At 44.0% G+C, this 25,778-nt stretch overlaps 2 protein-coding genes across 3 annotated transcripts in view; one reads left to right on the forward strand and one right to left on the reverse strand.

Annotated features, from left to right (window-relative positions):
- The window catches only part of ALG9 (ALG9 alpha-1,2-mannosyltransferase), a 72,795-nt gene that overhangs the window by 30,108 nt on the left and 16,909 nt on the right, over positions 1–25,778 (forward strand). The window contains exons 16-17 of one of the 2 annotated variants that reach the window (XR_009962827.1): positions 107–374; positions 1,804–1,953. The exons of the other annotated variant lie outside the window; for it this stretch is intronic. The gene's annotated coding sequence lies outside the window, so the exon portion shown is untranslated. The remainder of the gene's footprint in view (positions 1–106; positions 375–1,803; positions 1,954–25,778) is intronic. 2 annotated transcript variants of the gene reach the window in all.
- The window catches only part of SIK2 (salt inducible kinase 2), a 45,851-nt gene continuing 38,614 nt past the window's right edge, over positions 18,542–25,778 (reverse strand). The window contains exons 11-15 of the mRNA XM_062608663.1: positions 24,789–25,073; positions 24,443–24,606; positions 23,711–23,821; positions 22,951–23,042; positions 18,542–22,140 (exon numbers count right to left, since the gene is read on the reverse strand). Coding sequence (XP_062464647.1) covers positions 21,564–22,140; positions 22,951–23,042; positions 23,711–23,821; positions 24,443–24,606; positions 24,789–25,073 — 1,229 coding nt within the window. The 3' untranslated portion in view covers positions 18,542–21,563. The remainder of the gene's footprint in view (positions 22,141–22,950; positions 23,043–23,710; positions 23,822–24,442; positions 24,607–24,788; positions 25,074–25,778) is intronic.

Here is a 25,778-nt window from a genome sequence, read left to right on the forward strand (position 1 = left end):
GAGACAACTGGGAATTGCTGCTAATTTTTTGTTTCTATCATAACAATTGAGCCATAGGTGAGACTTCTGAAATATTAATGCTCCCTCATGTTTTCATAATTCACAGGTCAGGACTATTGCACTCTGTGCAGTGCTAAGATTAAGCAAATAAAAAGAGCAGTAGCAAGGAGATTGCTAGGAAATAACCACATTTGGTGGAGTGAGCAGTACAAGTCCAAGGAGCATTTTCATTGGAAGCTGAGGAGGAGACTAAGAACTGCCTACCCAACTCAAGTTTAGCTGAATAAAGGATCTTGCTTTTTGAATGTGGATGTGGATGCAAAGAAGTTTGTGCCAAAAGGTGGAGCTGTATCCAAACCAAAACATTTTAAAAGGTATTTTGTAGTTTGCTTTTCTGCTTTTGTTAGCAAGATCGAGGGAGGGGCTTCTTTCTTGTTTTATTATTTTTCTTCTATTTTTGCTTTGACCCTAATTAAAGCTAATGTATGATCTCATGGTGAGGAGGCAGGTTTGGGACAGCTAGTTTATGATCTTTGTTAGAAAATAAATCAAGTCTTGTGGTTTGTGAGCTTGTGGGTAAAGGGTCAAACCACAAATTGCTGATCTGTCTCAGCTGGATTCCCTGCCTAGAGTTGCCTCAGGCAGAGAGGGGTGTTGTGACCAAACCTGTTTAGTAGCCCATCAGGACTGTGTAGGCAATCCACCTTTGTCTCCTTTCTGACTTTGGAGAAAGGGCTCTTCGTATTATTTGAGCTGGTTCTGGAAAAGAAGGTATCTAGATGGCTTTCTACAGTGCTGCTAGTGTCCGACCTGACACACTGACAGAAGCTGGTTTCTTGGTAGATCAATAGATGGGCACAACCTCGTGGTCGTGACTGCCTTGATCAGGTGTCTGAAGCAGAGAATGTACAGTGGTTACAGTATTTCTGGCTTCCTCTTTGCTGGCAGTATTTCTGTAAACTGAGGCAGAGAGCACTGCAAGTTGGACAAGTGCTGCTATGAAATACTGGGACCCAATAAATTTCATCTTGTCTGAGCTCATCCAGTCTTTGTAACAAGGAGCACCGTGGTAGAGAGTCCCTGAGGAAGCACCAGCAATGAAACAGATTGACACTGTCAGAAATAGGCTGAGGGAAGTCACGATTTCCACAGAACTATTTTTTTTCTGCTTGTCTGCTGCAGAAGGATTTAAGGTCCCTTTCAGTTTTGCTCCTGCTTTCTCTGCCTGTTCTGGGGTTCATCTGTAACTTGCTCCAAAGGCAGGTGTATGTGTAAGCTAGTCATCATCACCTACGGGTTTGTCTGGGCTCAGGGGAGCATCAGAAGAGGGCGCTCCTGGACTCAACCATGTTTCCAAGGATGTCCAATGTAAATTTGCTCTTGTTTTGAAAGGAAAATAAAAAGGACACTGCATCTCCACAGGGATGATACTTATGCTTTTCTTGACTCAAGGTTTTTTCCTGTTTGAAGTTTTTTGTCTTTTTTTCTGTAAGAAAATTAATTGAAATAACAAACTCTTAGAAGTCAGGAGCTGAGAATGTGTGTGAAGAAGTAGGGGCAAAGGAGTTGAGGCATGTGGGGCAGATACCTTGGACATGAGTAACAGTTAATGAAATGTTGAAGCCTGCGTGTAGACGGGGAAGGCATCAGGCTGACTTAGCTGAGGATGCCCCAGGCCAGCTATCAGGTGTGACTGGCAGATCTTCACAGGAGCTGGTTGTTCTAGGATAGGTACATGGCATATTGACAGCTGGTCTGTCATGTCAGAGCGCAGCTGCTGTTTGGCAGCTCTTCTCTCCATAGGAATGGGGAAGCGCTTCCATGTTGCACTGCCAATGTAAAGGAGATTCCTGTAAAGCATGGTGGGGGAACATGATTTCCAAAGCAGACTGTGTATCCTCTGAGTGATAGTGAATGGACTGGACTTGGGGTTTGGTACCTGGGACAGTGATGGTCAGTGGTCAGATATGGTCAAATAGAACTGCTGTTCTTCTCCCCTAATCCCCTGCCTTGTTTCTAGGGAGCCTAATGCTTAGACAGTTCTTAGTTGTGGCTTTACTGGTAAGTACGTGTACTAAGCTCAGAGGCAGGGACTATCTTAGCATTTGACTTCACCTTTCATCCAACAAAAGGTATCAAGTTAGAAGGTTATATGTTTATTTTGTTGCTGTAAGAGGGCTTAAAGTAGCAGTGGAGAGAAGCCCTGGTAACAAAACTCTGTGGTTTGAGTGCCTAGCTCTCCAGGCACTGCTGGAGGAAAGAGCTGTGAATTTCTTTCTCCTCCAGCAACTGTCAGAACCTGAGCATCATCCCAGCCTTGCTGAGATTCAGCGCATGTCCCCGTGAATAACTGCACATGTCTCTAGCTGCTTGCCTGGAGAGGTACTAACGAGGCCCCATCTGTCTGCTTTGCAAACTCCAACTGTGTCTGCTAAGCAGCAAAAAAAGGTCAGGCTGGATGTGCAAGGTGAGAGAGCATCACCCTAGCAGGATTCCTGATCAATGCAGTGTTCTGCTGCCTTCCTACCTGTTCTTCATCCAGAGGGGAACTGCTGTACAAGACTGTAGAACTGCAACCAGGACAGGACAGAGTTTTGTTGTAGGATCAGTGAAGAGGCAGGGCCTGAGGCTGGATGCAGGGGTGGAGTTTCCCTTGTTTCCTCCAAACAAGTGCATATGACTGGATGCCTCAGTAGAGACTAGACTAGAGAACGAGGAAGTTGGGTCCTGTGCAATACTGTCACTCACTTGTAACTCCATGAATCGTGCTTGGGAGGTGAATGACTGGGTACGTGTTTAAATATGATTGACAAAACATCATGCTTCAAACAACTGTTTCTAGAAAAAGGCAAGCTTCTCTGTGTTCCGCCTACAACAGAGAAGGCTGCTCTGGCCTTCTCTAGTTTCTAATAATCCACATGACACTGTTGTAAATACTCCTACCTGGAGAAGGCAAAGAGGTGTCCTCTCAGAAGTTTCTTCTGTCTTGTGTTGAAATGGCCTGGTTGGAAAGACTGCCTGGCTAGTGAACAGCAGGGTGGAGAGCTGATCCCCGCAATTATTCTGCCTCAGAACATGCTGTCCAGGTGCTGCCCTGTGCTGCAGAGCCCAGCCCTGTTTTCTTCCTCATACAAAGGGGAGGCTGTTTTGACCTTTCCCATTTTTAATCTTCCCCTCCTACTTGGCTGGGGAAGCTGCAATTTCAACACGTTGTATCTGAGTCAGCAAGAAACAAAAACAGGGCCACTGGATGTGGGTTTTGTGGTGAATTCATAAGCAGTGTCCCTGCTACCAGGTCTGGTTTGAGACCAGCTCAGTGGTCAAGGCATAGTAGCAGCGATATGCCGACTGGGCTTGTCACCTTGATTTTAGGGACAGGTAGCTTTCTTCATCCCTGACATTCTTTCCACTGCTGCAAAATCCTTGAGGCAGGTGCAGTCCTTGCCTGCATTTCACAGTGCGTTGCGCTGTGGATTCCTGGACTCTGCTTAGTGGTGGTGCAGGTGTGAGAATCCCATGGGCCAAAGGAAGAACTGCTGTTACTAGGCTACTTGGCTTCTTAGCTTGTTCTTTAGACAAGGAGTGGGTGCTTGGCTTTTCATGGGAAGAGGCTTTTATACTTCTGCTCCAGCATCTCTGCTGGCTCTCGCTGCATCTCTGAAGAGACAGAACCTGCTGGTACCCTGCTGGCTTGAGCCCACTGCAGCTGGACTTGGATCCTCCTTTAACTCACGACTTCTCAGGAATATGCTTTGGGGACAAGCAGGAGCTTTTCAGCAGCTTTATGCAGTGCTGTCTGAATCACACAATAAAAAAGTCCAAACCCTATTATTAGACTTTGGAAACTGCTGCCTTAGAGACAGGTTTGCTTATAAATATCCATTATTTTCTCTCTGGCTCTTCACTAGGGAAGCTGGCAAGAAAACGGAATCTCTGTGTCTCCAGGATTTGCCTGCCCGTGCTGTTGTTGCTTCTTTCCACCTGAGCTCCTCCAGCCTCCCAAGTTCTAGCTGTGCTAATAAGACATTCACTTCAATATCAGCAGGGTAGCAAATGTGAACTATTTTGGAGCGGGACAGGAAAACAATAAGCAACTGGGAGAGCACTTGCCATGTAGATAACGCAAACCAGTTGCTTTGGTGGCTAAAGCAGAAGTGCAGGGGCTAGTTCCCTACTCAGCTCCAACGCTCCCCTGTGAGAAAGCCCCAAAGCTTCTTGAAACAGGGATGACAACATTTCATTTCTCTGCCCTGTTTGAGGAGGGGCAGATTTAAAGACCTCCAGAAATCAGTGGAAATGCTGATTTTAAAAAGCTTTGCAGCATGCCTCTGGACTGCACTGGCTATCTTGTAACATGTGAATATGTCTGGCCTAACAGGACTGCTGTCTCATTCAAGTTTGTTAGCCTTCCCATCCTTATGAAATAGCAGTCTTCTCCCCATGCTGGTTCTACCCAGCAGATTGCCCTGACTCTCCCACCTCCCTGTGCTGCTGCTCTGTCTCTTTCAGTTGCTTGGCATGAGTACAGACAGGTATGCAAGTCTCCTAGTCTATCACAGGAATGCATCTCTGGCCTTGGTCAAGGTAAGTAAGCACTGTGCTGCCTGTTGTGTGGGGCAGCCTGAACCACGTCTGCTCCTGGCATGCATGAGACAAGAGGGCTGCGGATGTCTCACCTTCCTGGATGCCTATCTTAGTGAGAGCGGTATGCCCTGCCTGAAATCCTGCTGTCAGTAGGAAAGTTTTGACTGTATGTGTGTGTGCATGTTGAATTCCTGTGCAAGTTGGGCTGCTGCCTGGCTGTGGGAGAGTCCTCTGTGTGCTTTCCAGATTTCTGCAGGCATTTAAAGCTATGCAATATTGATAGTACACCAGGCAGGGTGGGAAGATGGAGGTGCTGAACAGGTAGGGAGCGAGGAAACTTGATGCCACCCCACCATGCCAAGAGTTTTCATTCTCCCTTGCTCAGGGATGCACCCTTTGCTACTGTGCACAAGAACTGAGAAGCTGAACCAGGGCCTTCTGGCAGAGCAAGGCCCCTCCCTTTTATAAAGCAACCCAGAAGACTTTCCTGCCTAATTTGGATTATTTTTGGATCTCATTTTCTGTAGAGTTGACACCTATTGACAGATAATCCATGTCTGTAAGGAAAGCTGACAATTAACTGCTTCCTTTCAATTAGGAAATTATTTCAGTTATTTCCTCTACCTTATAGAATTTGTAACAAATATATTACTGTCTGTCCAAAATAAATAGTCATCCTCATGTGGAGCTGGTGCAGAATCCAAGGCTGTACTTGTCTTTCCCAGCAATAGCAGGCCTGGGGATGAGAGTTGCTGTGAAGGAATAGATGTAATCCTCATTCACTTTTGACCACAGACAGATGAGAGGGAATAATAGTAACATAGGCAGAGAAGAAATGGGTGGTATGATTTCTACTTTTTGTGACAATGTGGAGAACAAGGCAGAACTGCTAACTGTAGGAGTTCTTTTATTTTTTCTTACATCATAAAAACTCTATGGAATTTTGGCCACAGCATATATTCCATGGTATTCAGGCAGGGAGGTATTTTCTCCTAAACACAGGGAAAGCAAAGATTACAGGTGCTTGCCAACAGACTCAGGGTTAATGGAACTACCTCTTAAATGTCAGTTATGGTCCAGCATGCCTGCTGCATTAATGATTTACAAGAATAGCAGTGTGTGTATCTGAGCTTTCATTATGAGAATGGCTGTGATGTCTGTGAGAGTCAGATGATTAGAGCTGTGTTACAACCCCCAAAAGCCTTCTTTTAACTTTGGCTGTCGGGCAGTCACCACACAGGGCACTCAGATTGCACTGATAAAGGACTGTGCATGAGACAGTCCATGAATTTTAGTGCTTTTTACTCATGAGTTCACAGATGCATTCCTGTGGACTTTTATCTAACAGTGGGGTGATGAAAATTGTTGATGTGCTTTTGTGCTTGGTCTTCATGCCCTAAATAGCTCTGGTGAGTTCTCGATCAGCTGACTGAAATGCTGATGGTGTTCGGAGAGCAAATTCTGCTAAGGAAAGCTGGTGCAGGCAAAAGCTGAGTTGTTCAACCTGTAGAAAGGACTCTGACAAAAGAGGGCAGACCAGTGTCCAGTATCTCCCCAGCAGGAGCTGGGTTTAGTTTCCTTTTCTGGAGCACTGGAGTTTCTGGCAGTCTGTTCTAACTCCATGGCCATCCTCCTCCACTGGGACAAGGAGGTGTGCACACTCCCCAGGCCTGTTTACCCTTAGTGGTGGTATGTGAATTCCTTGTATGTTTTTAGGTTACTCTCTAGAGGCTGCAGGCAGGCTCTGAGATTTCTTTGTACATGAACAGAGCCATTGTGCAGACCAGTTGTTTAGTACCACCTTCCAGAAATATTTGCTAAGAAGCTTCCTTGAAGTTTTTTGTAAGCCCAGTGTGCTTGCTAACTTGGGAGGGCTCCTCTTCTGTGCCAGAACTGCCCTCACTAAAAGGAGAATGAGCTGGCTTTTTCCAGTTAACCAGTCAATATTTATTCTTCCAAGCAAGCTGTTAAAATGCTGTTGCTCTCTTGTTTTGGTATTTGTTTCTCCTGTCTTGCTGGAATATTGCCCCAAAGTCTCCCACACTGGCAGCTCTTGTTTGTGTAGCAATGACATGTGGGCGTTCATAAAAGACAAGGTTGTGGGAGCCTTCCAGTGATTGCCAGGTCATGTTTTCATTTTCTCTTCTGAGTGTGGAGTATGTTTCAGCCCATCTGCTTCAAGAAAGGCTGGAGTTTGGGAAGAGAAAGCCACAGGATCATTTGTTCAATCCCAAGGTGAAATCTTGCTTCCACTGAAGTTCATGAGAAAACTCCTGTTGACTTCAGTGGAGTTTATTTATGTTCTGTGTTACCAGCACAAAGGCATTCCAGGTCTGGTTTTGGCAATTCCCACCTCCTCAGTTTGCTGTCTGCCTTTTTGTCCTCCATCACTGTGTGCCTGGGCTGCAACCCTAGTGTTCCTCAGCAGCTCCCTGAAACTGCGACAGAACACATAATAAAAAGTGGGATACTGTTTACCCTGGTGAGAATGTCAGAGGCATCAGAAAAGCCCTGTCTCATCAGACCTTCAGTACAGTGATGCTGGAGTGTGGGTAGCCTGACCCTTAGGCCTTTTTGCTGAGTTCAAAATTAGTTCCACCTTAGACTGATAGAAATGAAGCTGGCACACCTCTTCCATCTCCCCCTCCCCCATAGAGTTTAGCATGGTTTTGATCATAGTCTTGACATGATTTTGTATTTGTTACATGTAAGGATACATGGCATCAAAACGATGTACAACAGTAAATGTCAACCTAAAGCTCTGTGCACAAATCCATGATTCTCCCACACTGGCCTGATCTTGACAGGATACTCTTCAAAACCCCAGGGTACACGTTTTTAAATGACATTTATTAAAGCTGCTTGTGTGTTAAAGTTCCCTTACAGAAATGGAAGGAGTATTTGGACTTTCAGATAACCATGATTCTTCCTAGTGTGGAGAGGGAAGAGAGATGCCCTAAATTAAGAAAAACTCCTTTGAACCTGTCTGAGTAGATCAGTGCAGAGGGATTTCCACTCTGATACTGTGTTTCTGAAGCTGGGATGTAAGCCAGCTCCCACATAGGAAACTTTTATCAAGTTAGCAAAGTTTTACACCTGTAGTTTGCTGAGGCAGAGTGGTTAGGGTAGTTCTGTAATAGCCAGCTCAGTGCATGAACTGGAGGAGTCATTTCTAGCTGCATTTTTCTATGCCATCAAGCCATTTGCATGTGTACTGTAAACCATGCTAAGTTGGGCTCTGGTGATGACAGTCCACACTTACATTACTTGCTGTGTAAAGGTAACAAGGATGCTCCTTAGCAATAGCTTTTTGGGGAGTCCTGATAGACATCTTGGCCAAACCTTGTCTTAATGGATTTTTGTGTGTGTGTACGACTTCAGTATAGCTTGCATGTAGCATTAGTTGGAGCTTTTTCACTGCAAGTCCTTGGTCTAGCAGCCTGCTCTTTTTTATTTTCAGTTATTGTGACACTTAATTTCCTTATTACTGCAATTTCCTATAATTACCAAGCATTTTTTTTGAGAGAGGAATTACATTTGCTGCCCTGCCTTTCAGAGTAGTTGCTGCTGCCTTTCTGGTTTCACTAACAAGAAGCTTGAAGATCTTCACTGTGCAAATTATTTAGTTTGTTTAAATTATTTGGCTCCAGGAAGAAACTTTCCCTCTCCACTAGCAGGGGAAGGCAGCATGGTCCTTAATTGTATTCTGCAGCTTAGCCAAGTGAAATCTATCTTTATGCCCTTGGAACTGAAGCCAAAAGAAAATACCCCCCACTGGTCCCTCATACTTTGCAACTCCTCGCTGAGTGAGTCTGCTTCCAAGTGCTTGTCTCTCTTGAGATTTAAAACCACTGGGGTAATTATCTGGTTTATCTTTGTTTAAAAGTCCAGGTAGAAAAGACTGGAAAGAGTTTTTGTGAGAGAGGAAGAGCCTGGCCTGGACAGTTCTGGAAAGCATATCTCACTCGTGTGCATTATGTTTGTGTTGATGGCTAGATACAAGCCCCTAGCTTGTGATTAAAGGCACTAAGCTGACTCAGGTCTCGAGTTGAAAATACAGCTTTCCTTCTGTGGTACTGCTTGTGAGTGTAAGCCTACACCATCACCTACCATCTGTCTGGATGTACTGTAGCGATGGCATTCTTCCTTGTGATAGAGTGTGAAAGCTTGAGCAGAGATGTTTCTGTCTCCCTGGTCAAAAAACCTGTCCAGTGTTGTGCTAACCAGTAAAGCTCCTTGTCCTTCATACAGCTGCAGTCTCTGGCCTCAGAGAGCGAGCTTAGGACAACTCTGCCTTAGTTCTGTGTCTGTGTGGGGTAACTGTTCTGTGCTGGGCCTGCCTCAGAACTGTGAAAGCAGAAATAATTTGTCAAAATGGTATTGACTTGCTGGTACCTAGAAACTGTGTGGAAAATCATGGAACCTTTTCAGGTACTGTTTATACCCTTGCAGGGAAGGGGATTAAAACTCATCCAGCCCCAAAGACAGGTTGTTGTTGTCTTTCGATAGCACAACTGGGAATATGTTGCCCTAAACCTATCAGAGTATTAAAGCCCCAATTAGGCTGAATTCTAAGAACATGATGAGGACCATTTGCAGCAGCTGTTGGGCAAAGTGGAATAGGCCTTGTTTGTGCAGCTGTGGAGTACACAGTTCTCCTCTTGCACAACTTGTGTTGCTTTGACTGCTTTATTCCAGAGAGCTTGTACACCACAGCGCTGGGAACAGTTTCACAAGCTAGAAAATGAAGTCTCCAATGCCTGCTTCCCTCCAGCTTCCCTGGCAACATGGTGCAGGTTAGCTTGGTTGGACGGAAATGGCTTCTTCAGCCCTTGTGGGTGTATAGTGTTAGGTAATAACTGAAGAAATGCCATGGCATGTTTTTCTTGAAGGCAAACTTTTGGATAGTTACATTCTTTTGACTGATGGTAATTTACAAAGCTTAAGGAATTTTTCAGGTGATTCTAGGTTGACTTGGTGTGTGATTACTGAGCAATTATGAGCAGATATAAATAATAGTGGATTTAAGTATGTATAGATGCTATAATTAAACACTCTATTATAATATTTATTAATATTTAATTATAGATGATGAAGTTTCTATATAATTCTGTAGAACTTGACTGATATTCCTGGGGAGGGGACAGCTCCTCTGTTTAACTACAGCAGTGTCTAGGGAATAAAATGCTGTCCAGACCACTATTGGTCTCAATGTATGATCTCAGTGGCCGGAGCCTAGTTAGCTTGCTGGGAAGTGCCTGGCTTTCATGATGGTTTCTTTCTGTGAGTACATTAAGTGTCTTCCCAAACAGAAAGGCAGGATGACCTCATAACAGGGCAGTGTGGACACAAAAGGTTGTCTTAGAGTCTCTTTGCTCATAGCGTCTAGGACATACTCTTGAAAGTAGGTGCTGTGTGTAATGGCAGACTGGTCTGAAATGTTGTGTTCCAAAGTGGAGCAAGACAGTAAGGGTGAAGTGATGGGTAGAGGACATCAGTTAATAATCTGGTTAGTAAGTGCAGAAAATCTTTGATGTGGTGAGTGCTAAGTTGCTTGTTCTCTTACCTCTAGATGGAGGGAAGAGCCCAAGATTTCCCACCCTGTTATATTGCTCATTTCATGTGACGGGTAGGATGGATTTTGCAATTAAACGTAAAAATAACTTTATCTGTGGATTTTATCATGGGTCTTCCAGGATTTCTACCTGCTTTGAAAGACAAGCCCCCTATGCAAGCAGCTTTACCTAAGCAGAAAAGGCAGCAATAGAGAAGGAAGGAGACTAATAGCGAGGGCAGGGAGAAACCATGTCTGAGGTCCCTCCAAAGGAGAGTGGCTGCAAGGCCTGAAAATTGCTTTGATTTTGGTGGAATTTCACATTTTTCATGGAAGTTCTTTGTTTTGTATGAAAGGCACCTCAGAAAACTGCCCTTGCATCCCACAGCCTATGGTGTGCAAGAAGGGAAATATTTACCCGAACCCCTCCTGTGTGACTCTGCCTGTGTCTGAGACAGCTACCTTACACAGTGAAAGCTGCAAACACCCCTGTGCTCATTTTGCTTCAGTTCTCTTGTCCTTGCCTTTGGTTTACTGAGTCACAGTAAAGACACAATAAAGACTGTACTGTCTCCAAAATCCCCTGTGACAGAACAGATCCCCCCCAGCAAACTTTTTAGCTTAGCCTGCCTTATGACTGAGACCTGCTTCAAAAACAGGGAGAAGGGCTGAAAACAGAATGCAGCAGCTGATCCTTGCTCCAAATACCCTGAGTGCTTAAACTACCTATTGCTTCAGGAGGTCAGATGCTAGTGGCTGTCAGCTGCCTTTCCTCTTAGGAAATTTTTTGGCCATTTTTCTTTCTGTTTAGATACACCCCATAACCCCTCACATGCTGCCTTCAGTCCAGAAAAAAAATGCTATGTTTCTAGAGAGCTAGAGGAGTGCGTTCTGCACGATTGTGCAAGCCGGGGGGGTGTTTGCGGGTTATGGGAAGGCCATTGCAGAGGGACAGTGCCTGTAAGAGCAACATACTGACTTTTTTCTGTTTTATGGATCAAACCCTAGGTGCCAACATCACACTGAGGATGTTTTCCACAGACCAAGGTGTTTGGTAGTAAAAAAGAGCTTTTTATGTGTTGCATTGTCTTCCTGGAGCTCTCCTTTCTGTTTGCTAAAATTGATGCTTGGATCACATCAGCCTCACCCCAGTGGCTTTTGCACCAAGAACACCTCTAGGATGTGTAGATTGGAGCAGGCATGCAAGCACCAGACCATGCACAGCCTGCAAAGTGTGGCACCAGGCAGATGGACAGCACAGTTGTCAACCTTAATTCTGTGCATCTGGAGCATTTGGCCTGCCTGGCTGCTGCTAACAAGGTCTGATTGCCATTACCTGTGAGCATTCCAGAACCATCTCCCTGGTGGAGTGGGATGTAGGTAGAGTGTGTGGTGATTGCTGCATGGGCTTGCTGATAGCTGGTGACATGGAGGTAAGACTGGAGGAGTAAAGGGGATTTGATTGTGGGGTGGAGGTGTACTGTGAGGGGGAAGCTCACTGGCTGGCTGGAAAGGGGCTGGGGAGGGCAGGTGAAGGGTGTCTGGGAGCTCCAAAAAGAAGGGTGTTTTGGTGATAGAAGCAAGTCATTGCCTGATAGGATTGAAGGCTGGTGCTGTGGCAGGACAGTGAGAGCTGCACCTCTGGCTGCAGGGAGCAGTTTGTTCTCAGTCTGTGCAGAGCACGTGCTGTGTGAGATGTGGCTATGCTTGGCAAAAAGGGTAGTGGTTCCACAGCACCAGTGGCTCCCTATAACCACAACCTGATGCTGGGTTTCTGTATCTTGTGTGTAGCATGTCTGTGTTAGGTCCTGTCCAGACTGTAGAATCCCTGCCCTGAGTGGCTTCTAGTCTTTCCTAGGAGATGGTTCCTGAAAAACCTATGCTTATATACCGATAGCCACTGCTCTCTGTTAAGTAGGATGCCTTTATGTAGTTGACTTGATCTCAGAGGTGAGGGTTGCTGTGGAAAACTAACTGCTAAGTACAGATAATCTTTGTTACTAGGTGAAACGTGCAGCTGTTAGTTGCTTTACAACTGAACATCTCTGAGCTGCTCAGTGACTACAGGAGGTCTCTTGGCCTGAAACGTATGTTTTCCCCATCCCCCTGCGACCCAGCTAGGAGCAATGGAGGGCACACTGTACAAAGAGGGCTGTAATAAAGCTGCCAGCAGCTGACGTTGCTTTCCCCTCTTGAGGTTTTCAAGGCTTTATTTTTAGGCAGTTTACAATTAATTGTTTTGGAGAAGGAAAAAAAAAAAAAGCCATTGTGGCTTCTAGGAACTGTTGATATAAAAATCAGCCCTTGTAAAGACTCATATTCTGGGAGGAATACCCCAGGGAATGACAAAAATCTGGGTAGGTCGTGCCAGGGCTCTAGGCAACATGTTTAAAATAAAGCAAAAATGCATGGGTATTTCTTGCACTTTGTACTTCTCACTCAGCCTCTAGTTCTGAGTCAGGGGTAATACACGTATGAGCTGCTTATGAACCCTTGTTTTCTTGTTCTTGCTGTGTTTATGTGTGGATTTATCTTGATCAGATCATGTCATCTGAGCAGGTCTGAAGGGAGTTATCAGGACTTGTTGGTGCTCAAGAAATACTTGCTCAGGGAGCTAGACTGTCTTTGTGGTTCCTTTGAAGGAGGTTGTGTGAGCTTTTCTGATGGTGATTTTGTTGGTGTGTTTTGCATTTTTTGTTTGTTTGTTTGTTGGTTTGGGGGTTTGTTTGTTTGTTTTTATCTCTTGGCCAGTGAAATTTGGCTATTTCTGTTATTTCTATTTCCATCAGCAGCTCTGCAAATAATCTGTCTTGCCACCGCTCCAGCCATCTTCCTGGGGAACAGCTTTCTCAGAGCACAAAAAGGGTTAAAGCACTTCAGAACCTTCCTTGGCTTTCTGTGCTAAATTACCTTAAACTTTTGACAAGTAGGATGGCCTAGACAGATGTGTTGACATGGCAACAGCTCCGAGGAAAGGCTTGTCAAGAAAGGAGACCAGCTGGCCTCCAGTCATGACAAGGTACTGCAAGCAGGAGGCTGCAGCTAGTGCCCTGGCTGTGCCCCCACATCTTGCTGTCAGGGCTCTGATTAGTGTGAATAATTTACGTCCCTCTAACAGCCTTTAATGCAGCTGCAGTGACGTGAGCAGCGCTAACAAGACTCAACTGCTAATTTGCTGCATTAATAATGTCCTCCTGCTTTTGCTCATAGCAAGTATATCCAGGGAAGGAGGTTATAGCTGGGTTTTCTGCAGGAGTGGTTCCAGTTGTGCCCGTCTTCACCCCAGACAGCCTCAGAGCTTACAGTCTGCAAGGCTGGGAACCTGGGGTGGGAGTGCATGCCTGAACTCTGACAGGCACGACCACTGGGTTTAGCTCCCCTTCTGCCTGCTCTGAAGGCAGCAGACCCAGCTTGCTGGAGAAACAGTGTGGCCTAGTGGCTGGGGTGCTGGGCTGGGGTTTGAGCACTCAATTTTCCAGCTTTGCCAGTGTTTGGGGGTTTCTGGGGGAGTGATGGAGGTGCAGAATTCTGCCTTTATAGGTACTTACAGAGTTACTTGCCTACAGCACTGCTGTTCCTGTACCTACCATTTCCTGGGTGCTGTGCTCTGACATTCTGACAGTATTTGCTGGTCAACACTGCTGTGCAGTTCCCTTTAGTTGTGAATCCCTCATGCAGATCAGACTCTGTATACTGGCTTGTGGAAGGAAAGGACCCCAGGTCTTGCAGAGCTATAAGAAGGGGCTCTAATGGCTTTGTAGGTGTTTAAGCATCTGATTCCTGAGACCAGCAGTGAAGTGGCCTCTCCAAGTGACTAAGATGTAAGCTGTTAATTGTAAACAGAACAGGCTGTCCTGGAACAGGGAAAGGTTGCCTTTCTGAGAGGTTTTCTTTTTGGCATGCATGTATTACTGTACCTGTCTCCTGGTACATTAACTTAGCAATGGTGCTGTAATACTGTGCTTTCAAAGAAACAGATACCCCTGAGAAGCAAAATGTATTTATTTCTTGCTGGGGGTGGTGGTCCTGGAGAATACTTACTCCATCTGATGTAACATTTTCCATGCAAGCCGATACCTGGGCTTCCCAGACCTCTTTGCAGCACAGTGTGCTCAGCAGGCTCTGTGGAAAAGGGTAATGCATACCCAGGTGACTTCAGTACATGGTATTATTTACCCTATTGACGTCAGCAGCTGCATGCTCTTGACTTCTCTCACTATAGCAGCCTGCAGGAGACGAGCTGCAGAGAGCTTATGAACTCCCTAAATGTGCCTAACCTTTCCAGAACTCAGCATATAATTCTCAGCTAAGAAAATGTCCTATTAGCTTTCCGTGTGCAACTCATTTTGCTCCTATTCCGCAAACCAACACCGCATGGATTCTTATTAAAACACTGTAGCTTTTATTTGCTGTTAAGTCAGTTCAGCAGGGACTTACATAAAACCATATTATAGCATTTTCCTTGCAGAAAATTACCACATTTAAGTACCTTTTTGAGCAAAGAGGTCTCTTCTGAAACCACCATATTTAAACTCTTTCCTAGCACTGAGTGACAGCTCTATGGGAAATGGAGCCGTCCCACTAGGAATATTGTATAGAATCCTTGCTGGAGAGCCCTAGAAAAATGGACAGATAGGACTTTTGAAATGAAGTGCAAAGATCAGATGTACAAGTCTCCTTTCCCTGAGTAGCCTTTTACTGATATCACTGCTTGTAGAGGGGCAAAGAGAAATTGATGTGTCTCATCATAATTTCATTTTCGTTTTAGCAGTAGGTTGTGCTTGGTCAGAGTGTTTTGGCCATCCTGGTATTATCGTTTGGTGCTGCTATTGGGTGCTTCAGTCTCAGCTTTGATTAAAAAGTATGGCTTCAGCAGTTTGGGTTAGAAAAAGCTGCTTTGATGTGAGCTGAGTGTAACAGGAGCAGAGCAGAGCTGTCTGCCTGGGTTTGCAGGCAGTTTTTGAAAGAAGTCACTCTGAGCCATGTACTGAACTGCCCCTTGTATGTCTGTAGCTTTGTAAGGCTGGGTGGGAGGTTAACGAAAGTTCCTATTTCATACTCCTGCAGTCTGGCTGGTGGGAGAGGGAAGATCCCACACTTTGTTTAGAAACGGTTGTGGTTAATAATGTGGCAATATAGCAAACCACAGTGTGGGTTCTTATAGGAGGGGAAGAATAGTGTATTTTAAAACAAACCCGGCTTGAGTTGCTTACACCCTTGTACCCACATGTTGATGAGCACGTTGCTGTGATGTGTATATATCCATGTGGTCTGTTTGGGACTCCTTACCATGATGCTGAGGAGAGGGATGGTGCCCTAGGATATCCTGCTTGTGTCTCTGGTTGTTCTTAGATTGGTGGTGATGGTCGGGTTTTGGATATGCCTTTTGACCCCTTTAGGAGCTGAAAAGGTTCAGTTTCTTAATATTTACCCCCTTCTGGCCCCCACCACTTACTCTGTGAGGCCCTAGGATTAACTGCTCATCCTTTGTAGTATTGGGTGATTTTCTAATATAATACGCAGTTTTCCTCTTTGGTGTCAGCTTGTGGATAGTAAGTTATTGGCACTAAATGGTTTTCTCTGTTGCTGAAACTGTAAGTGTGACTTTTCATTAGGAGCCTTTTAAATTAGAACATACTGTGAGCTACACATGTCTTTCCTGGTTTCAGTTTCCACTCTATATTGGGATTTTGCACTCAGATTAACCTAAAATCTCTTTTTCTGTCTGGATGTCCATGCTCTGTTATAATTACTATTTGTTCTACTGATTTTCAGCCACTGAGAATCAGAATAACCTGTCCACATCTGGTTAATATAATGTTTGGTCCACACAGAGTATATTCCTTTAGACTCTGAAACCTTAGTGTCACTGTGTTATTCTCTGTATCTTGAGGTGTAAGCAATAGTCCAGGTGCTTTGCAATCACCACCATAAAGCAGTGGAAGCAGAAACATTCCTTGCTTTGCAGTTGCCATTAAAAGGCGTATCAGTCCCCACTGAGAGAGAGTGTTTCCCTTGATTGGTGAAGCTTTCAGATTGAATCTCATTGTTCTCTTTTTTTTTTCCCCTTCCTTCCTCCCTACATGTTTTTTACCTCCCTGCTGATTGTCCTGCTCCAGTTTCTTTCTTATGTCTTCCTTGACTCTGGTGCAAGGTGAACAGACTCGTAGAGATGCTATGCACCAAATGCAGACGCAGTTTTAAAGCTACACTCGGATTGTAAAAGCCTAATCAGCAGAAGAGATGTGTATGCAGTCTGCTTTCACCCCATGCATAAACTGTGGTGATGGTTGGATGCTACCTCATGTGTATTGTGTTCCTGTGACAGCTTTGCTGCTGACCCATCTGCCAGGGACTTAAATGAGCACAGTCAGCCAGATAACAGTGAAAAGGAAAGCTCTGCTGGCCTGAGGCCCAGCAGGGAAATGCTGTGTTCTGCAACTCTGCAAGGGATTTAAAGGCTCTGACCTAGTCTGTAAGTCAGAATTTATCTCAGTGAGGGGGAGGGCTTTATCCTGTCTCCACTGGAATAAGGAGGATTTAGCCTTTGCATTTTGGGACTGGGGAGATGGGGAGGGGGGTCTCTTCCAGGCAGCTTTTAAGGTTAGTTGAGGCAACCCCTCAATGTGTGACCTTCTCTGGTTCTGCTGACCGCTAGCAGTGAACGGCTATGTCTGTATGGGAAAGTTCTTTTTTTCCTGTCCCTATGTAGCCTGTTTGTGGTGCTGTTGGGGAAGGAGTGACTAACAGTCCCTGCCTCTGTGCAGCTTGAGTCATGCTGTGATCTCTGGCTGACGTCTCTGCTGAAGCGGGGCACGCAGGCACACACTGAGCTTCACCCCTCGCTTGGATCATTGCCCAACATGGGAGTTTTAGGAGTCAGCAGAGGAGCAGGGTATGTGGGAAAGCAGCCGTAAGGGATCTGTTGAATGTGTCAAGCTTGGTGTAGAGTTAAGGCACAGTGTTACCGATGTCCTGTCCAGGTGCATAGTCCAAAGGCTTCTTGGTACTTCTGATTCATGGAAAAGTGGAAGATGATCAGTCAGTCGGTCAGTACTGTTACAAACCAAGCTGCTAACTCTGTTGCAAAGTGTTTTGTGTCCCAGTGTGTCACACAAACTGCTGGGCTGCAGCTGCTCATGTCCAAGTCGTAGCTGAGGTTGCTACATAAATGCTATTGCAGTTTCAGTATAGGTGAATCTGCTGGGTACTATGCTCATTTTTACTCAACCTGGCTGAGGGCCACAGGAATGGTGCTAGTGATACTGAGGAAAGAGCTATTGAGAGGTTTTTCACATATACGCTTGCATCATGAGCTTTTGTGCCATGTAACTATTGTTGCAACCCTATGAAAGAACTTTAACTGTTTCCCTGTGTTAGCAGCCTTCTGGTCTCTGATGATGCTCCCCCTGTGAACAGCATGGCATTTTGCTTCTCCACAGAGCCTCTTCTGGAATTGCCTGTTCTCTCTCTGAATGTAAGCTTTCTACCTAAATTACCAGAGCAGACATGGTCCACTTGGGGACATGGTTGAGTGGTGGACTTGGCAGTGCTAGGCTATCAGGTAGACTTGATGATCTTTTAGGTTAAATGATTCTGACATTCACCCTCAATAGGACAGGAGTGCTGTAGTGCTTCAAGCAACACAGCAAGATGAGTTTTTCAGTGCTGTGTTGCTTACAGTCCTAGAGGAAAGAAGCCTCTCTTCTAAGAGCAAAGGCAAAATCAGGGTAAAAGGTTTTAAGCACTTATCAGGATGCAATTCATCAATATCTTTATCTTATTCTATTCTTGGGAGTGGGGCTTTGCATCTCAGGAGGGTTCAGTTCAAACTTGCTATCTGAGCAGAGAAGGGGGAGAGCAGAAACCAAGGCTAATCATTTCTGATTCTACAGAAAAAAAAATATTTCCAGTTTTGCCAGATTTTTTTTTAATCTCAAGTAATTTTGAAGGAATCAGCTATTAATGAAGGTGGAAAATGCTTTAAAAATCTTGTGGCACAAAGTTTTCCAGTCTCTACAAAAGGCTGCAGTGACCCATGATTCTTTGGTCTGTCTTAAAGACTGACAGATGACCTTGCCTGTGCTGGAGACGTGCTCCTGAAGTGTTTTGTCATTCCCTGGCATAGCAGGCAGTAATGATTTTTGTTATTGTTGTTGAAACTGTTAGAATGCTTTGTCCATTCACGTGTGCCTTCAGAAATGAGTGGTATCAACTACCCCAAGTACGTCAAAATGAGAGGAAGCCAACTTCAGTCTAGAAAATCCAGTCTTTGCAGCGGACATTAATTTTCTTTTTTTGCCATTTGTACCTTGGTGCCCCAGAGAGAAAATAGCCTCAAGATACTACATAGAGGCTGCTAAGAACAGAGGAGGGGTAGGGGCTGCTTTAGCTCACTAGATATTTAAAAATGAAATGCACATATTCTTTATTTTGTATTAATACACTGTAACTGCTTTACAGAGTCCAGCATCTCAGTTGCATGTAAATACTACAGATGAACTTGCCAAACTGGAGCTCACAAAACTAGTGCATTTTTCCCAAAGCCGAGACTAAACCCTCTAAATCCTTAAAAAAATACATTAAAGAACGTACCACACACACACATATTGCACTTTTCTCCATATGAAATTTTTACCCCATATACATCACACCAAAGTCTCTTCAAAGGAGTCTGTAATACAAGATAATAAAGCTAGTAATTACTTTAACAGTAGTGTACACAGTTCTCTAATGTTAGATGTAACAGATTTGAACAAAAAAGCCACTTCAGAGTAGTACAAAGTGGTGCCCAATGGATATGCTGCTCTATTAGAAACCTTTTAGTTTAATTGGCTTGAAGGAAATTACATGAAATGTTAAATATGCTTTTGGTGGAGGGGAAGAGTCAGGCTAAACTGTATTAAAGAAATACTGTAGCTTTCCCCTTACCAGCACTGCAAAGCTCAAATGAGCTTAGACTAATTGGCACATCCTGATAAATGAATCACAGAACTCACTAATAGTATTATATTTGAGTACTGAAATGTTCAGTGTCCTGGAGTTGGATGGGGAAGGAAGAGGTTACAGTTATGGCAGTAATCCAGCTCCTGGAGCAGAACTGGGCCTGACTCCATAGGTGTTGTGTGTCCTGTTAGCAGTTCTCTCCATATAGCTCCTTGAGTGGTTGGTCTGATATTAAAATTCCAGAAAGTGTTTATTATGCTGTGGGTAGGGAAGGAGGAATGAAAGGACAGGACTCTTTGTTGCCTCTTTTTGCAGTAGTGAAATGCCTGGTCTGTTATGCTGCAGTATTTGTCAAGCTGTTTCCCTTCCCTTTGTTAGTCACTTAAGGTGTCATAGGGATTTCTGTGGGATAGCTGTGTCAGAGAAGTTTCCTTTTGAAGGGAAACCACACAACAAAAACCTTTTTTATCTTGGCTATTTAAAGTAAAGCTTTCTTGCCCTCTTTATCTTGCATTGCAGAAGTAGTGTATAACCCTGTTCTTTAAATTCTCTTTTGCTGATGCCTTGAGAATCACTGTGATATCAGAGGTAGAAGCTGAGCACTTACAGATTGAGTCCAGCTGCACAACTGGACCGATACCAGAGCAGGCTACCTAGCAACAGGAGTTGCCTCTCTAATTGTAGTATATATGAAGCCAGGTGCTTCTGTCAGTTGTTAAACCCTTCCTTCACACAGCCTACAATGCAGTGACTAAATCCTACTATTCCACTTTTAAATGCAGTCTTATTGCTGTAAATGCTGGCTGATTATCCACCTTGCTAGGCTCTCATTTGTAGTATCAAAGATCTTAGCTCACCAAACTTTCCAGCAAACAGGGATGTTTCCTACACGATCAGCACAGTTTCTCTGCCATTCTTTGTGCTTTAATGAATCTGCAATTGTGCTTAATGTTTGCTTAGAAAAGGGCTGAACTGTCCAGCTGTCAGCCTTGTTTGTCTATAGTCCTGTAATGTCCCACAATAATTAAAGGCTACAGATAAAACTCAAATTAGAGATCTAAACTTTCTGCAGATTCCTAATCTATGCTCCTCCTGTGACTTACATTTCAGGACTTAAAGTTCTGAAGACACAACTGCTTGTTGAGTATTTCTTGAAATGGTTGATACATCAACAGTTCGTGATGCTAAATATTGCTGCAATACTTTCAATGTTATATATACATGAGCAATCAAAACACTAAGAAAGTTAAACACATTCCACATGGTGGAACATGTGCTCTGAAGGGACTTTGGCTAAAGCAAGGATATAAATGGGGCATTGTCTACTTTCTTCAGAAAAAAGCATATAGGCTGATAAAGAACTGAAAAAGGCACAGCACTATCACTTCACAGGGTTGGTTTTTTAAGCTCATTGTTTTTATCCTTAAATTCTAAACCCCTAAATAATTGTCCAAATATACAAAGCTCAATAAACCACCAGTAACACATACTGCTAATTCAAAATACAGTTTGTTTGCTTGCTTTTAAAATGCAACCGAAGGACAGATGGATCCTTTCCAGTGATCAGAACTTCTCCAAGACAGAGCCTTCCACAAAGGCCTGCCTGCAAAATGGGTTGATTTCAAAAGCCACCCAGGTGGACATTTTTGTTTTTGTTTTAAATGTCATTGGCTGGAGCTCTTGATTTTTGTCAGGGTACTTCTTACCTTCTATCTCCCTGTTAAGCTAATCCTTTATACTTCAGTATTCTGTTCCCTACCCAGAGGTCTCTACAAACCACTGTGGTGCCCTGTGTCAGTTCCAGGTATCTTTTGACAAAGTCAACATGTCACTTAGCAGAGATCCAGAAGCTTCCCTTAGTGGGCAATTAAGAGTTCCTTGGCAGGCTTGGAAAATACTGTTTACTTGCTAGCAGGAGGAAGTGGAGGCTGCCTGAGATGCCTGGTGATCTTGGAGACTTACCATCGAGTAGTTCCAGATCAGTAGCTTAACCATCAGTTGGATGCCGAAGTACAACTCTCCTTTAATTCCACCTCACGCTACTGTTTCAAGAATACTACAGTTGCCATCAGCGCAGACCCAAATCTACCCTGAATTTCAATGAAAACTATTGCTTTTTATTGCCAAGAAGTACAATGTGCACTCATTCTCATTTCTCCAAGTGAATGTCATAGAATCATAAGGGGCTCTAAAATTCACCTTTTTTACCTCCTCCTATGCAAACTAGTTCTTTGGGGGATGAAACTGCACTATCTGTTCTCTAGCCCCTGCCATCAGCCAGAGGGGCCAGTGGCCAAACACTTCTTGCCACCTCCTGCTTTTGTTTTCCAGTCAGGTGGATTTTCAGTTCCCCTGTTAATTCAAGGGTTGGAAAATTACCATGAATTTTGGGGTAAAGCCAAAAAAAAAAAAAAACCCAAAAAATTCACATGCTTCTCCATTTGTCCTGTCTTCCACTCATGTTAGTTACCCCATGGTATTAATTCACCAGGACATAGCCACTGTGCTGGGGATCTACAGTCTCCATCATTTCACAATCAAAGAGTCCAGGCAATTCCGATAGGGCTAATGCATCATAGTTTGACTGGGACTCATGAGATGCAGAGCTGCTCTGGCTGTCGGGCAATGCTACACTGCTCTGTTGTGCTGGGTCCATGGAATACTGGCACTGGTCTGGGTAGTCTGGCTCAGAAGAGGTGACAACAGGCAATTCACAAGTCTGATATGAATAGGGTAAGGACTGTGGTGGCTGCTGCACCTGAACTGGTGACGACAACCGTGATGAGCTGGTGATTGGGGATGATGGCAGTGGATCCAGCTGTACTTTCTGGTATTGACTGAGGAAGGGGTCATATTGCATTTGTTCCGAGGAGGGCTCCATCACGGGGCTCAGAGGCTGCTGCAAGCTGAACTGGGTTGACTGCTGCTGCTGCTCCTCCTGGCATGAAAGTGGCAGTTGACTTGACCTTGGGTATGAGCTCTCAGCTATTTGCATCTGGTTAAAATAGGCCTGCAGCTGGGACTGCTTCTGGAGAAAGAGTCGCTTCTGATGCAGCCTGAATCAAGGACATAAACAGCAATTATTTTTGCCTTTTGAAGTGTTAAGCCACTAGCATGAGTCCTGCAGGCTAGTCACTCAAACAGTGTAGCAGGGAGTGAAGTGCAGAATTGGACAATTTCTGGACAATCTTGTTTATTAAATTTTACAGCAGGCCAGAACCTTTCAGCAAATACACACAGGGTGAGTTTTTAGACCTCCTTTTGACAAGTTTTTTAATCACCTAGTGAACTGGCAATTAAAATCTTGGCTATAATCCATACATGTTTTTCAGAGGAGTTTTTTTTCTAAACTGATGTTATACAACAAGAAAAAACTGGTTTCCTGTACTGTAAAATTATTGCATCATGGGTATGAGACAGGAAATACCTCGGTGACTGCAGGGCTTCCCAGCAGGCAGAAATACATGATCCATGTTCTGACTTACAAGATATACTGCAATATGTAGGTTATAAACAGTGGGTGGTTTGGAGGATGAGGGTGCAATTAAGTATGACCATGTTAGTAGTAGGGTAGCTTCTGCCTATGCTTCTATACACCCATTAGCACTAACTGAAGTAGGCAGGTATTTGCTGTTTACCTGCATTGTAGCAGCGTTAGCTCATAAAGAGCTCCTAGCACAGAAATTTGTAAGTACGTGGCAGGACTGTTGCCCCTCTTTTAAAAGGGGGGCTGCGTCCTTACACATTTTAAAGTGAAGCTTTCCTTTCCTAAAGAATTTATAATTGGACAAAGATTGTTCCAGTTCTCTTATTTCTCTTGAGAGTTAGAATAAATAACATATCTGCATAGTCTGAAAGCCTCTTACCTGTGCTCTTGTAACTGCTGTTCCAGACTCCGGGGCAATTCTTTGCAGTATAGCTGGCAAGTATTCTGAGCTTTTGACAGTAGAGTAGGTTTCTGCAAGAAAAGCAATGCTGTTTTAAATTGCATTTGATTTTAATGCATTAGTCCAGAAAGCAAGTGAAAGAATCCTTAAGACAGTGTAACTGCCCAAGCTCCATTTTTCAGAAGCTGTCAGTAGAGCTACTATCTAAAACCACAGGCCCTACTGTTTATTGGCTTCTAACTCTTAGACAAAGAATCTCTTTGCTTGATAGATGGTATGATAAAAATTTAATGATGGATTTCTTTCCAAGTGAAAGAGAAGCTGAAATCTGGGGAAAAGAAGTTTCTTTTAAAACTAAAGCCATATGAAAATTGGTCTAAAAAGAAAAGGGGGGGGGGGAGGCAGAGAGTAAGAGCCCCCCAGGGGGTCAGAAGTGGCTCCTCAGATGCCGATGCATAACCTTTATGAGGTGCAACACTGATAATAGGTATTCGCTAGCAGTTAACTTGAAATTGCTTTAATAACACTATACAGTTAAGAGACTGAGTAAGAAAACAGCAGTAACATACTTTTTGCATAATGAGGGTTAATGTCTGGCAGAAATTCAGTGTAATTGGAAATTCAGCTGTTCTCCACTAATTTAGCCTTTGATGGATTTTCTTGAGTAGCAAATCTAAAAGGCTAGTTTGCTGTCTAGTAACAGCAGAGGGTTTCATTCAGTGGAGGGGAGGTATGGTACCTGGAGCCTGTGTTGTAAGTATTGTGTTTCTAAGCTCTGTCGTAATAATGGGGGATGTGCACCATTAGGGAAAGCAGATGCAGCTTCCTGCTGCTGCTGAGATCCTTCCTCCTGCAGAGAGAAGAGGAACAAGTTTCATCCCCAGAAAAAGCTTTTCTCCCTCAATCCTTTCTTTAAGGATGTCCCCTGGCAGAGGTTTCACAGTTGCCATAAGGACTGGTCTTCGGTGTCACTCACCACTTGGACTGCATGGCAAGGGAGCCTAAGTTACAAAGCTTTGAACTATCTCTGCTGCAAGATGGCAGAGTTACACCTGTAACTAAAATGATATATATTATACATACTGAATTTTCTCACTTGCCCTCTGAAATAGTAAATGTACATGGTTAGAAAACTGTCTGAACTCTGAAAGCGTTTTTGTGCAGCTGTCATTTCACACCTTCAGCATGGAAGGTGAAAAGCTTTCAATAATGGTTGAGAGGATATGCATGGAGTAGGCATCCATACAGTAAAATGTTGGATTCGGAAAGCTCACAAGGCCATTGCACTGAGATATCATGAGGATGGTAAAGGCTGGCCTGCAAATGCCCATTCTATATTTTGCAGAAGACAGAAAGGAAATGAGAGAACTTTATCTGTAAATTAGCTCTTGGCAGATCTCTAGAACACCTTATTCTTTCCTTGTCTGTCCCAAAGCATTAGCATCTGAAAGATGGAGCTTGATTTCTGTACCTGTGAAGGACTATTAATGAGATCCTGCAACTGGGTGGCAGTTGATGTGAGAGAAGGTTCTTCTTCTGATCCCATCTGTTCATACAGCAACTGGACTTTGTTTAGTTCCAGGATTCCTTTGGTTCGTGCCAGATTCTGGAGGTGTTGTCTAAATGCTACAATTCCTGGGGAACAGTTGAGCAAAAACCCTTCTCAGAAAATCAGTTAATTCGGACCTGGTTAGTACAACAAATGTGAGATAAGCTGAATAACAACCAAGTTACAAGGTGGCTTGGTGCTTCTTGTGTATGGAGTACATGTACTACCATGTCTAGATATAATATGTCATGACAATGGTTATAATTACCTTGTGTGAGGGATGTGTCTGAAGCTCTGCGCCCCTCTCGGAAACTGACAGGAGAGCGGTTGTGGGTCTCTCGCTTTTGAGAGGCAAGTGCCTGCATGGCTGGATTGGCAGGTCTCAGACCCAAGAAAGGTCTTGTCATTCCGGGGGCTTGTTGGTTAGTTAGTACCATTTCTTTCAAGGAAGGGGTGTCTTCCAGGAATTTAGTATCTCTCTGAACGGATCCCATGTCATACTCTGAATCAATACTGCCCAGAGAGGAGTTTTCATCCAGTGAGTAGACTTTCCCTATGACAAAAACCAAAAGCCAGAATAAAAGTGAAAGTCCAGCAATAATTTAGCAAAGCAGAGGAAGTGCTACAGGCTCCAGTTCTTCCTGCCAACAGTGACTGTCTTAGAGGAAATAAAACAGATAATCAAGGTTCATAAGGCAATTGTCATTTAACATTTGCAGTACCAGAATGGGGATTTGCTACTGGTTTTTGCATTACTGCAGGAGTAAGACACCATGCAGATGATGCTCACTGGCTTGCTTGGAGAGCATCCAGTTTTGGGTTTGGTCATTTTTTTGTGTTTGCCTGCCTCTCCCTGATAATTCTTGTAAGACTGTAGCCTGAGCTGAAAGGCTTGGTCTTGTTGCTGACTTTGGAATACCCGAGAATTCAGAGGTTTTGGTTTCCCCCATGTCCTCCTCTTCCAGCACACTTTTAGGGGATGAATGATTTGGGGCATTTAGTTATGTGGAAAAAAAACCAACAAACTAAATCAATTTGCCAGACTTTACTAGTTGCCATTGGGGTTGTACGTGACTGTAGCAAGCTGTATATTTGCTGCTTTGGTTTTATACTGTCTGTACAGCAGGTTTTGGGGTGTTTTTTTGTGGGTCCCCCCCCCCCCCTTTGGCCTTTATAGCAAATACTAAGTAACAAAACCAAAAAGCTTTGATCTATGCTTGTCACTCTTAAAACCTACTCGTTTTCATCCTGGGCTTAT

Source organism: Pezoporus occidentalis, unplaced genomic scaffold (genome assembly GCF_034315485.1).
Source record: "Pezoporus occidentalis ecotype Australia unplaced genomic scaffold, CSIRO_AGI_Poc_V1 ctg130, whole genome shotgun sequence".
Classification (NCBI taxonomy): domain Eukaryota; kingdom Metazoa; phylum Chordata; class Aves; order Psittaciformes; family Psittacidae; genus Pezoporus; species Pezoporus occidentalis.